The sequence below is a fragment of the Octopus sinensis genome, linkage group LG2, assembly GCF_006345805.1.
Source record: "Octopus sinensis linkage group LG2, ASM634580v1, whole genome shotgun sequence".
Classification (NCBI taxonomy): Eukaryota; Metazoa; Mollusca; class Cephalopoda; order Octopoda; family Octopodidae; genus Octopus; species Octopus sinensis.
Window position 1 is genome coordinate 139,232,403 of NC_042998.1, and position 14,667 is coordinate 139,247,069.

General features: G+C 35.5%; 1 protein-coding gene across 6 annotated transcripts in view; it reads right to left on the bottom strand.

Annotated features, from left to right (window-relative positions):
- Positions 1–14,667, bottom strand: part of LOC115223178 (protein FAM13A) — a 288,109-nt gene that overhangs the window by 81,482 nt on the left and 191,960 nt on the right. For all 6 annotated transcript variants that reach the window (XM_029793658.2, XM_029793651.2, XM_029793626.2 and 3 more), the window contains 2 exons: positions 12,825–12,878; positions 9,130–9,212 (listed from right to left, as the gene is read on the bottom strand). In XM_029793658.2, the coding sequence (XP_029649518.1) occupies positions 9,130–9,212; positions 12,825–12,878 (137 nt within the window). The remainder of the gene's footprint in view (positions 1–9,129; positions 9,213–12,824; positions 12,879–14,667) is intronic.

Consider the following 14,667-nt stretch of genomic DNA (forward strand, 5'->3'; position numbering starts at 1 on the left):
CAGTATCTCTTATTTTGTTTCGGTCACTGGACAGCTGCCATGCCGGGGCACCACTTTGAACAGTTCAGACAAATAAATCAACTCCAGTGCTAATGTGCTTTTATGTCTATCAGCCTCTTTTGCCAAAATGCTAAGTTAAATGGATGTAAACAATCCTACAATGGCCATCAAGTGGAGGGGATAGCAAACACAGACACAAAGGCATAGTGAGATATATATATATTATATACTCGCATACACACTAACAGGCTTTCACACAGCTGCCATCTACCAAATTCACTCAAAGTGCATTAGTTAGCCCAAGGCTATATAGTAGAAGACACTTGCCCAAGGTACTGCCCAATGGGATGGAATCTGAAATCATATGGTTGCAAAGCAAGTTTCTTAACCACACAGTTATATCTAAATAATTTAGTGAAGTAACTTTGTCATTATTAAGCTGGTGTTTGAAACACAAATAGATACAAGATTTTTATGTTAGTTTTTTTAAAATTTAGATCACTTGAAAGCATTAATTTAGAATCATGATACTAAATTTTTCATTATTTTAAAGACTGAAAGACAGGTAGTATATTTCAACAGAAATATATAACAAATGAGTTTAAATTATCTAAATTAAAATCTATCAAAATTTCATGTTAAATCTGTTCTAAATATCAGCTTAATAATGAAATTAATTGAAATATGTATTTTCAACATCAATACGGTAACATCGGGTTAAGTCACTAATTATCACTGAATAGTTTAATATTCACAGAATCTCGTGTGATGTGAATGACACATTGCATTTTGTCAGGTACATCATAATCTGTATTGCATTGGAAAATGATGAGTATGCTTAAACGACACAAAAAAAAAATATATTCAGCTATATTATTTTAGTGAATTTCAGTAGCTTCATGTGACAGAGCTTAATACAAATATTTCTAAACATTAAACCACCTCTATTGCACAAAGGGGAAAAAACAACGGTTCCATTATCCTCTTCCTCATCATCATTGACATTTGTTTTCCATGCTGGCATGGGTTGGACAGTTCGACAAGTTCCGACAAGCCAAAGAGCTGTGTCAAGCCCCAATGTCAGCTTTCAAATGGTTTCTACAACTGGATGTGTCTTCTAACTCTGACCATTTTACAATGAGTATTGGTTTTCTTTTCTTATTATGACACTAGCAACAATAAGGTTTCTGAGTAACTTTCATGACAAAGTAAAGAAAGGAAAAGGGAAAAGCCCGCTTCAGTTAAGTGGGACATGTATTTGAGAGGTGGGGCAATGGCTTTGTACCAGGTTGAAGGCTAAAATACAATAGAGGGACAGAACATGTACGTCCCTATGGAGTAAATATGAGTATATGGCTACCCCATATTATGTGAAGGTGGGTAAGAGTAGCTGAGAAGAAGAGAAAAACAGTGGTGACAGTCTGGTAGTGTTCTCTCAAGGTACAAGAAGGCTAGCATAAGGGAGAATATAAACTGTGGATTGAGAAAAAAGGAAGGACAAGTAATTTCGTAACAGTTTGTAAGCTAAGACAAAGATGTAGGGAAAATTAAACAATAAATATATTAAGTTATAACAATGATATAGTTACATTTATACAATAAATATATTGTGTGAGCCACAACAAAGATATACTTAAAATTATGTAACAAATATACAAACTGATCCCTTGTTTATAGCTATAATGCCTGTGTCAAACAACTAACTATTAAAACAGTGTGTTTTTTATGTTTTCTTTTTTGCTTATTGTTTAGAGTTATTTCACACAATCATTGTATTATATGAACAACTGTATGACTGAAATTTTTAACAAATAGCTATGCAAAACATTTAGTTTTGCATCACTCCATTACCATATTACTATACATATACACCTATATACATAAATACATGCATATACATATGCACATATATATATATATTGGGTCATCCCATAAATAATGCAGTTTTTTCAAATGCATGAACTAAAAGTCAGAGAGTGACAGGATAAACTACTTGCATCAACTTGCTATAGAAGCAGGTAGTAATTTTACCTTGTCCTTATTCTTACTGCAAGTTTTGAAGAGTGCACTTCAATTTTAACAGTTATTTTTTCAAAGATATAAGGGAAATGACAAAGGAGCATATTCTGCATATTTTGCAACAACACAACAGAAAGGCAACAATGCAACAGAAAGTGCAAGGAATATTAATGTAGTCTATGAGGATCAGACAATAAGCGTAAGCCAGTGTCAATAGTGGTTCCAGAAATTCCGAGCTAGAAACTACAGCCCAGAAGATGAGCCACATCTTGGAAGATCTGCAGAGTTCAACGAGGATGTCTTGCAAACCCTGGTAGAACAAAATCCCACCATAGCTGTTGACAAACTAGCAAACAAGTTTTGATTTAGTCATTCAACCATTCATCAATACCTATGTGCCATCGGAAAAGTCAGCAAATTAGGTCAATGGGTTCCTCACAAACTTTCCGAATCTAATCGCGTGCAGAGAGTGAATGTGTATTCTTCTTTGCTGTCATGTCTTACGAATGAACCTTTTTTGAACTGAATAGTGACTGGTGACAAGAAATGAGTTCTCTATAAAAATATCAAGCACCAAAGACAGTAGGTAGGGAAAGGAGAAACACTGGCATCCCAGGCTAAAGAAGGTTTTCACCCACATAAATTGGTGTTGTCTGTTTGGTGGAATATGAAAGGTTTAGTCCACTTTGAACTTTTAAACCTAAACCAAATGATAACCAAGGAGATCTACTGTGAGCAGCTTGTGTGGCATAAGTCAGCGGTAGAAGAAAAACAACCATCTTTGGTTCCAAGACAAAAGGTGTTCTTCCATCAGGATAATGCTTGGCCATAAACAGCAAGGATGACATTCCAAAGGCTGGAGTAGTTTGAATGGGAAATGATGCCCCACCCGCCATATTCACTGCACATTGCCCCATCTGATTACCATTTATCATGCAGTCTTCAAAATCATTTAGACAGAAAAAATATAAATTCTGTAGACGAGGTCAGAACAGTACTGGAGGAGTATTTTTTGTCATAGACAAGTGAATTTTGGAAGAGGGGCCTTACAAATATACCAGATAGATGGAAAAACATTGTAGAAAATGAAGGAGAGTATATTTTAGATTAAAGAAGAACTTTGTTTATCTTAATTTTGAAAAATAAAAGTATAAAAAAACTGCATTATTTATGGGATGACCCAATATATATAGCATGGAAAATGGACATTAAATGATGATGATGCCAATACAGGCATGCACATTTTTTTTATTTATATATATATATATATATATAGTTATTCATATTTATACATACACACACACACACACGCATATATATATAATATGTGACAATTATTCCACAGCCATGATAAAACTGAGTTTCGGATGTCGGGGTGGAAACCCACGCCGCCATCTCTTCAGTTATCAGGCCATTGTGGGTTTCCGCCCTGACATCCGAAACTCGAAGTTTTATCATGGCTAACAAATAATTGTCACATATTATAGTTACAGATAAATTCCTCTATTTACATAATATCGAGGTCTCTTTCATTCTTTTGTTGCATTACCATATATATACACACACACACACACACACACACACACACACAGAAAAGAAAACACAAGAGGATTTTATGTATGCGCATGTGCATGTATCTGTATGTACAAGTGTGTATGTATAGTGTGGTGATTGAATGGCGCAAAAATAAACATTGGCATAACTCTGTGTACATGCGTTTATACATATATATATATGTACACTCCAGCATTTTTCAATGCATATTAGATGAATTGAACACAGTATAATATCCCTCAATGACTACAAAAAAGGACATCAGTAAAGCTTTTGATTCCATTTCTCATTATTCATTCAATATATAGCTTTTGATGCCATTTCTCACTACCAATTCAATGTACACACACATACACAAAAACACACACTCATGTGTGTATGTATACTTTAAATTTCCCTTTCAAAAAAAAAAAAAAGAACACTTTTTGTGAAAACACTAAATGATAGCTATTCAACTAGCACTAAGGTTATCGTGTCTGGCTATTAAGTTACAGCTACACCATTCAAATCTATGGCTTCCCAAACAAAATCAGTTATACAATGGTCTGTGCTATCAACAATCTTCTTCAACCTCTGTACGTACAATGCCAGAACTCAATATACACACACACACACAATCACATCTTATAGCAAACAGGACACAGCTGCACACTAAATCTAAACATAGTTAAACATTAACATAACACACATATACATATGGCAAAATCTTAAGCATCACCTACAACACAACAGAGTATAATGCCAAAAATGAAAAGATGAAACATGATGAGCAACCACCAGTACAACTTATAGACATAATAACAAAAAAACACGGTATTATTTCCCAAACAGTACTTCTAGTTCATCCTTGACTCACCTTGTCAAACATTTTGTCAAAATAAATAAATAAATAAATAAATAAAAATAAATTTCAAACTATTTATAACAATGGGTCTGCACATGGCAAGTCGCACATTCATACATACATACACACACACAAAGACTTAGATAACAAAACCAAAGAAATGATGTAACTTATGACCACAATCTGTTTGAAACTATTCTTTTACTTGTTTCAGTCATCTGACTGTGGCCATGAAGAGTTTTAGTTGAAGAAATTGACCACAGGGCTTATTTTTGTTTTTCAAGCCTAACACTTATTTTATTGGCCTCTTTTTCCAAACCACTAAGTTACAGGGACATAAGCACACCTACACTAGTTGTCAAGCGATGGTGGAGGGACATACAGGCACAAACACACACACATACATACATATATGTATGTGCATATATATATATATATATATATATATATACAAAAGGCGGCGAGCAGGCAGAAACGTTAGCACGTCGGGGGAAATGCTTAGTGGTATTTCGTCTGCCGTTACGTTGTGAGTTCAAATTCCGCCAAGGTCGACTTTGCCTTTCATCCTTTCGGGGTAGATAAATTAAGTACCAGTTACGCACTGGGGTCGGTGTAATCGATTTAATCCCATTGTCTGTCCTTGTTTGTCCCCTCTATGTTTAGCCCCTTGTGGGTAATAAAGAAATATATATATATACAACAGGCTTCTTTCAGTTTCTTTCTACCAAATCCACTCACAAGGCTGTGGTCGGGTCAAGGCTATGGTAGAAGACACTTGCCCTAGGCGTCACACAGGGAGACTGAATCCGGAACCATGTAATTGGAAAGCAAGCTTCTTACCACACAGCCACGCTTATGCCTAAGCAGACTTTTCTAAACTTAGCCTATCACAGAAGAAAAAAAACATTCAAACAGGAAATCACAAAGACAAGATACTTCTAAATTCATCCTCTCTCTTTTCTGTTTTCCTTCAGTTATAAGGGTTATTTTACAGCCTTAGCCTTGCAAGTTACACTAGTGCTGATGCCATAGAAAAAAGCAACCAGTACATGCTGTAAAATAGGTGAGATTAGAAAGGGTGATCAACCATAGAAATCACACCAAAGTAGACACTAAAGCATGTCTGCAACCCATGCCAGCATGGAAGCCAGACATTAAATAGTGATGATGGTGATTACCTCCCCAGCTGATTCTCATCAAGAATTACAGATCAATAGCTACAAACTATATGCAGAATATCAGTTTAACCCCCACCCCAAATATTAATCCTTTGTGAACAATGGTGGGGAGGATGAAGGAGGTCAATGCTGGTAGTAGTTTCTGTGGGAATAAGCATTTGAGAGATAAACCCTCTCCATATAAAAAAAAGACTCTAAGTGGCTCAAGAAAAAATATCTTTGCAATAAATCTTGTGCAACAGGTTTTATTGTGCACCAATCAAAATTCATTATACCAATGGACACTACTACTACCAAAAGAACAACTTGAAAACACTAAAATCAAACAGGATAGTGAATTGAACAGATGAATATTAAGACTGTCAAAATAATCCTTCCACAATCAAACACGGTTTATATGACAATATATATACATATGCTAGCATGAAAGCCGATGCTAAACGATATACACACACACACACATACATATACACACATACACACACACACACACACACACACACACACACACACACATATATAAAATTGCCATCATCATCATTTAATTCACTTCTTCATGCAGGTGGCACGTAAAAAGCACCCACTACACTCTCGGAGTGGTTGGCGTTAGGAAGGGCATCCAGCTGTAGAAACTCTGCCAGATCAAGATTGGAGCCTGGTGCAGCCATCTGGCTCACCAACCCTCAGTCAAAATCGTCCAACCCATGCCAGCATGGAAAGCGGACGTTAAATGATGATGATGATGATATATATATACACACACACACACACACACAGACATATATATACACACACATATATACATATACATATAAATATACATACATATATAATATATATATACACACACATACACACACACATATAAAATTGCCATCATCATCATTTAATTCACTTCTCCATGCTGATATCCTATGGCTTGATGCCCTTCTTGTTGCCAATCTTCACCTGTTTCCAAGCAAGATGATATTTTCCTATAGCTACACAAGTTTTCACAGAAGACTGGAACCCAAAACAACTTTGCTCATATGCTGATGAGGCTCATTTACAACCACCACATGATGTCTAGACAAGAATACATGCAAATATATGCACACACACATGTATATATGATGGGCTTCTTCCATTCACTAAACTCACTCAGAAGGCTTTTGTTGACCCAGAACTATAAAAGAAGACACTTGTTGAAGCTGCTGTGCAGTGGAACTGAACCCAAGATAACATAGTTGATAAACAAACTTCTTTAACCACACAGCCACACACACACACACACACACATACACACTTTGTTGACAGCCAGGTAAAAGAAAAATATATAGTCAGCAGTTCATTGTTATTGTTATAAACAGATAAACAAGTTATATCATGAAAGAAATTGAACAACAATTTGGCAACAGATTAACATTCCATGGCAAAGTAAAATTGTGTTAAGTACATTAGATTTATCTGGATTTATTCCAAGAGAAACAAATTTAAACAAAAAAAAAAGTTGGTCCAAGAGAAATAGTTAATTCTAACTATCCTAACACAACAGACAAATACCATTATTGAAACTTGTTCTGGAGGAATTACGAAAATTAACCTTCACAATAAACAAAGGAATATTATCAGAAAAACAAACAAATAGTTTTGGTGTGGTAGTTGATTCTAAAATGACCAAATACAAATCCAAAAGAAAAACACTGGCAAACAACCAACTGTTTTTCTAAGTAATAACTTTGCAAAAATTCATTGATATCATCAATATGTTTGGTCTATTTCTCCATGTCGTTATGTTTTTAGAGTAATTAGCTTTCTTTCAACTTGTCCCGATTCTCTCAGTATTCTTTCATCTTGGCTTTAGTTACCATCAACTAAGGTGGACACCATATTAGTCTTTTTATGCTCTTTCCTTCTATATTTTTTTCCTTCAAACAACAATACAATCCTTTTATCTTGTTCTATCTTATTAGCTCATTATATATTCAAATATATTCATTGTTTAAAGCTTTGCATTCAACACATGAGAGACTTTGTATAAGTCAATTAGGTGTTGCAGACATAACTGTGTAGCAAAGAAATTTGCTTTCAGTTCCACAAGTTTAGGCTCAGTCCCACTGTGTGGTACCTTGTGCAACAATCTTCTACTATAGCCCTCAGCTGACCAAAGCCTTGTAAGTAGAAACTGAAAAAAGCCTGTTATGTAAATTCACACACACACACACACACACACACACACACAGAGGCAGGTGTTGTGTGTGTTTGTTTCGTTATCATGACATCATGTGTGTGTGGTGTGTGTGTGTGTGTGTGTGGTGTGTGTGTGTGTGTTTATGTCTTCTTGTCCTGGCATCCAGCAATAGTTGTAAATGAGTATCACTGTCAAACAAGCAGTGTCCATTCCCACTCTGCCATGAAAACATGTGAAGCCTGAGATAAATATTATTTTGTTTGGAAACCGGTGAGGGAGAGCAGCAGAAAGAATTTTCACCTGAACCATGCAAGCATAATGACAAGGATTCTCCTTTTATAAACCAACATATAAATCTCAGACAGTATAATATTTAAAAATCTATGTTAAGATACCCTACTCACACAATGAAATGTCATTGTGGCTATAGATGTACACATGAAATATTGAAGACAATCTTAAAGGGGTTTTTTTCCAGTCTATCAAACAACTTTTCTCCTCAAATGTTAGTTACAAATATCCAGATGTTTAAACAGTTACTACCAGCACAGGCATGGCTGTGTGGTTAAAAAGCTCATTTTGCAATCATGTCGTTTCAGGTTCAGTCCCACTGCACAGCTCCTTGGGCAATCATCTGCTAAAGCCCTGGGTTGACCAAAGCCTTGTAAGCGAACTTGGAAAATGGAAACTGTATGGAAGCCCACTGTGCATGTGTGTGTATGTTTATGAGTGTATGTGTGTTTATGTGTGCCTGTGTTTGTCACCTCCTCCCCCCCCACCACTTAACTATTGTTGGTTTGTTTATATCCCTGTAGCTTAGTGATTCAGCAATAGAGACCAATAGAATAAGTACCAGAATTAAAAATGAGTACTGGGGTTAATTTGTTTGACTAAAACTCTTCAAGGAAGCACCTCAGCATGGTTGCAGTCCAATGACTCATACAAGCAAAAGATTAAAGATAAAACTGCTTTGTTTTTTGTTGTTTTTCTTCCCCCTTGAACTCATCTGAGAATGTTTAGAATGCAGCTTTTTAACCCTTTAGCATTTAAACTGGCCATATTCAGCCAAAATATTCTACCTGTTTTATATTCCAAATGGCCAAATCTGGTTTCTCACACCTACCCTACAATATCATTCTGAAAAATCAACAGTTGCCTCATCAAAATCTCATAGCTACAAGATAATACGTGATTACTACAAAAGAATGTGAAGAAATACGTATTACTTTTGACAGAATAATGTGAATGCCAAAGGGTTAATGACTACAGATGCAGAAAGCAAATTCTTGATATTATCTGAAAGTGTAAGACCCAGTGTGAAAAAAAGAAAATTATGAAATAGTGTAAAGGAAATATAAACGTACTTCTCTCTTGCTTCATATCTCCAGTCTGATAACCTCCAAAAACATGTTCTACAATAGCTTCTCTGATAGTTTTCTCCACAATGCTGGAAAAGATAAAAATTGGAGATATAAGAAAAAAATTGAATACCTAATTTTAATTAATCGAAACCAGTTTTCTTGAAAGGTATGTTGCTCCTGTTTTAGGGGGTTATATATGAAATAAGGCATTTGTGGGGTTTGCAGAGCAAATGGAAAAAAAAATGCATTCAAAATTTTCTAAATATACAGTCACTCCAAATGTTGGGTCCTGCTATTAGAGAGGATCCCTTGTGGTGAAAGCACATAGTTAAAACTGCATCCTAATGACACCCTTCTCTGCAGGGTCAAAAGATACTTCATAACCCCACTCCAATAACTATTGGCACTCTACAAAACTCTGGTGGCACTCATAATGGAACATTGCTATTATATATGGGATGGTGCTGCTGCTGTATTCACACACATTCTAAACCACAACTCAAAAGGGGTTACCTAACTAACTGACATAAAGTCACTCACAGACAGATCCCTGCTTCTGGCCAACAGGTGTGCTGTCTTTCTCTTTCTGCCTTCTCTACTACTACTACTATAAATATTTTTTTTTTCATATAAACAGAAATTGTACCTATCAATGATGGACAATATGCTACTGGAATGAATAGGAATTCTTAAAGTTTAAAGAATTTTTTAGTTCAAAATAGAATGTCATTGTTTCTACTTACAGATCCTGCAAACCCATGCACATACAGAAAAAACAGACATGATGGTGACAACAGTTCTAAGTTATTATTTGATGAAAAATCTCAGCTTATTTTGATGGCTATGAAGGAAAGTGTCAGCTGTCCACAGCAAACAGACTAATGTGACACTTGCTTACTGGTCATGCTTCAAGAACCCTGCAAAGAATTCTTGCAGTTCCAAGCAATGCTGATTTGTTTTTGATCTTATTATTATCAAGGCAGTGAGCTGGCAGAATTGTTACCATGCCAGGCAAAATGCTTAGTGGCATTTTGTCTGTCTTCACATTCCAAATTCAAATTCCACCAAAGTCGACTTTGCCTTTCATCCTTCCGAAGTTGATAAAATCAGTGCCATTTGAACACTGGGGTTGTTGTAATTGACTAATCTCTTCCCTCAAAATTGCTGCCCCTATGGCAAAATTTGAAACCATTATTATTATTATTATTGTGCTTTTTCTTTCACTTTAGTTTCCATTTCTTGCTGAGTTTCTCCGACACCTGTTGTTGTTGATTTGACTCAGGTTTGTTCTTATTCCTAATAAAATTTATGTAGGTAGTGGGTTACTACCTGTAACCTTAGGTTTCTGCAACCTTTCAATAGTCTTTCAAGTGCTTAAAACCCATCTGATAATCTTTCTTGTCCCTTAGAGGCAAACTTTCTGTAGAAGCTCAGCAAGACATTCTATTTCAACCTCCTTAAACCATTTGTCTTTACTCACAGTTCCCAATGCACCAATTATTACAGGCAAAACCTTCAGTTTTCATACTTCAAATTCTTGCAATTGTAATCGACCTACACCCTCCCCTGAAATTGTTGGTCTTGTGCCAAACCTTGAAATTATTATTATTATTAGAAAGCAGTGAGCTGGCAATATCGTTAGCACATCAGACAAAATGCTTAGTTGAATTTATTCTGACTCAGTCAGAGTTCAAATTCCACCAAGATCAACATTCATCCTTTCAGGGTCAATGAAATAAGTACTAGCTGAACACTGGGGTCACTCTAATCAACTACTCCCTCTCCGAAATGTTTCAAGCTTTGTGCCTATAGTAGAAAAGATTGTTGTTGTTGTTATTAATAAATGGCAGAATCAGTAGAATACTGGACAAAATGCCTTGGGATATTTTGTTGTCCTACTTTACATCACAATAATCATCATTATCACTTTATATCCACTTTCCATGCTGGTATGGGTTGGAGAGACCAACAAAGTCCAGGTTGCTTCCCACTAGGAGCTACAGCTCCCAAAGACTAGCAGCTCATACATGTCATCCGGCTTGGTTTCTACAGTTAGATACCCTTCCTAATGCCAAACACTAATCCCACCAAGATCAACTCTTTGTAGAGTTGATCTTGGGATTCCAGAGATGGTAAAATAATAGCAGTCAAGTACTATTATAATCAACTTTATACCTTTCATCATATTTCTGGCCCTGTGCTACGTTAGAAATCATTTTTTACTCACTGCACTAATTAAATTTCTGTTGGTGATGTAATATACTAATCATATGCAAATCAGTTCCTGCAACCACTTCCTATTGGCTAGTGAAAATAGAATGTGCATACTACATGATATAAAATGTAGATAATTCTGCAAAAGTACTCCACTATCAAAAACAAGTTAACTTGATTCTTGTATCTGAAGTGCACTTACACAGTACTGTATATACTTGGTTTCCATGCAGTGAGGATTAAAGATGGTGAAGCGATGGAAATGGTAGAGAGATGGATTCCTATATTTAGCATGGATTTAGCACAAAAGTTAATGAGTTCCTAGACACCCCCCCCCCACACCATCACTTTTTGTCTTAGCTCTTCAGATCACAACAGAGGGTTTTAAGACTGACTATCCTTAGGAACTCCTGTGGCTATTGACCTTAATAATTTTTATAGCTGAATCAGTCAATAATTAGGGAAAGAATTTCAAATGTGAGTGCAACACCTAAAATTAAAAGTAAACCTAGCAAAGAGAAATGATTTAGTTTGCAACAAAGAAGGCAGGACACAATGTCACCTGGAAATAGCCTTGCTCAATATGCAAACACAAAATAAATAACAATTTTACATTTTGTATCCAATGTAAATTATAGGTATACAGCAGACATTTAGTGGGGTTACAAGGAGGCTGACAAAGAAGGGCTTTATATTTAGTAGACACAAAAGAGTAGTTAACAATAAAAACATGCATGAGAAACTCCTTCAAATAACTAGAAAGTTCCTTTGAAATAGTTGACAGGGGACCTAATCAATAGTGGAGGCAAGAATGACATAGAGGAAAAGTTAAGGGAGAAAATTACCCAGCTGGCAATAAGGGAATTCTTTATCTGTATGTATATGATGCTTGTGTGTGAAATGCAATATTGCACAACTGTGAAACTTGGGCAACGAATGCAAAGGATAGGTAGAGGCTTTGTTGGATGCATGATGTGTAAATTTATGATGAAGCACAAATGAGCTGAGAGAAAAAAAAATGTCAGGTATAATAGGAATCAGATGTGGTGTGCAAGAGAAAAGACAGCTCTGCTGCTGTGTATGTCATGTTATTTTTGGTGGGGTTTTTTCTCCAGCAAGATGCCCTTCTTCCTGTTAGCCAAACACTTTACAGCATGAAATTCTTACATTTTGTGTCACCAGCACTAGACAGTTTTTCCCCTACCTAACAAAACTAAATAGCCCCAGCTACTCTATGATGTGATTAAGATTAAATTATATTTTTAAAAATCCCAACTACATGCCAAGCAGATACAGAAAAAATATATCAAATTATATGTTAATCTTTAAGCACAACAACAATTTACTGTCAAGATGTCCAAGGCACCACACAGTGGTTCCAAACCCCAAATCATATGGTTGGGAAGTGAGCTGCTTGAGCAGACACCTGTATTGGCATCTATCAATTTTACTAAAAAAAAAAAAAGAAGGTTCAGTTAACTTACCTAGATGCAACCACTGATACCACAGGTGACTCAATCATGCTGTGACCACTATCACTGAAAAAGAAAATAAGTTGTCAATTTTCAGTTCACTTGTAATTATATCTGAAGGGAGGAAAATAACAGCAAAGCAACAATAATACTGAAAATATGACTCTTTAGAGACACTTCATTGTTGTAGCCATTTACTGTAAACAACATAAAAAAGCCAAATTTTCCAGAACCAAAACTAGAATTATTTTGATTGTTTTCGTTTTTGATAAAAACTTTTGTTGACAAATTGAAAGAAAGGTTATTTTTTTACTGTTATTATTGTTTTTGTTTTTTGGAGGGGGGATTATTTTCTAACTTTGCTGACTTAAAATACAATTGAAGTAGACAAAGCAAGACCTTTCCCACACATCTTAGAAAAACCAGATTAAACTTTCACATAGAGAAAGAAAGAAACAAGCTAGAGAACACTCCTTGGTTATTTCTTCACAGAAAAACATTTGTTATGATGCCTATTATTACAATGGACATATTATTACAATGAACAATGCACACGCACACAGACAGACAGTCAGACACAAACACAGACACACACACTGCTTTATAATGAGTAGAAAAATTCTGTTTTTGTTCATTTTATGACATTGTCTAATAGTGGTTTCATGAAGTAGGACACAGTGCAGTGGTTACACAGGTATACCAGATCATCTTCGAATGATTGTTACCTGTGAAAGCTTGGTATTTTAATCAGGGAGAAATCAGTTTCATTCGCTTCATGAAAGCAATGTTAAGCCATGAAAGCTACACTAAGGGTTGATACTTTTTTTTTAGGAAAACACTTATATTCACTCCCTTTTTGAATCGCATAAAAGGTGGCATCTTCAGTAACGTACCAATGTACAAGCTACTGAACAGTTAACAGAACGTTACTTATTAAAAGAAAGGGGTAATTTGAGAATGGCAAAAGAATCATGAAGAGGATGGAAGGAAATTTCAAAAAGAGTTGGGATGGAAACAAAAGAGATAGAAGGTAAAAATTAAAACAGTATTTGTTACTAAGATTTACCACCCTAGTCGATATGAAATCTTAGATATTACACTGTTAGTCACGATTTTGAATCTTGCTCTTGATATCATAAAGTTATTTTTTTCCAGGAATTTAAACATCATCACCATCATTTTTACATCCACTTTTCCATGCTTTCATGGGTCAGATGGAGTTTACCGAGACAGATTTTCTACAGCTGGATACCCTTCTTGTCTCCAATCTTCAAATGTTTATGAGCAAGACATCATTTCCCCATGGCCAGACATGTTTGTGCAGAATATTGGAAATGAATAGCATTCATTTCCAACACCCTAGTTGCTAGGCCATGCACCTTCACAAACACACACCTGCGCTTGCACGTATAAGATGGACTTCTTTCAATTTCCTCTGACAAAATTCATTTGCAAGGCTTTAGTCATCCCAAGCAAGTAGTAGAAGACACGTTCCTATTTAAATATATAAATTTAAAAGAACCTTCCCATTCTCAAAAATGCTGAAGATAAAAAAATAAAGTAAATTCATTTTTAGTAAATGTTACTCTGATAATAATAAGACATCACAAAACAGTACTTAATGATGACTGCTTGCAATTTGTTTCAATTATATTTTAAACCTTTTAGTACCAAACCATCTGAGACTGCTCTAGGTTCCATGATACAAGCTTCTCATTTTCAAATGATGGAAATTAAATGTTACCATCAAAATTTCATGCCAATTTATGTTCTAAACACCAGATTAATAATGCTTACAAATTTGGGCAGAGGGCCAGCAGATTCTGAAGAGAGGGAAAGTCAATTACATTGATCC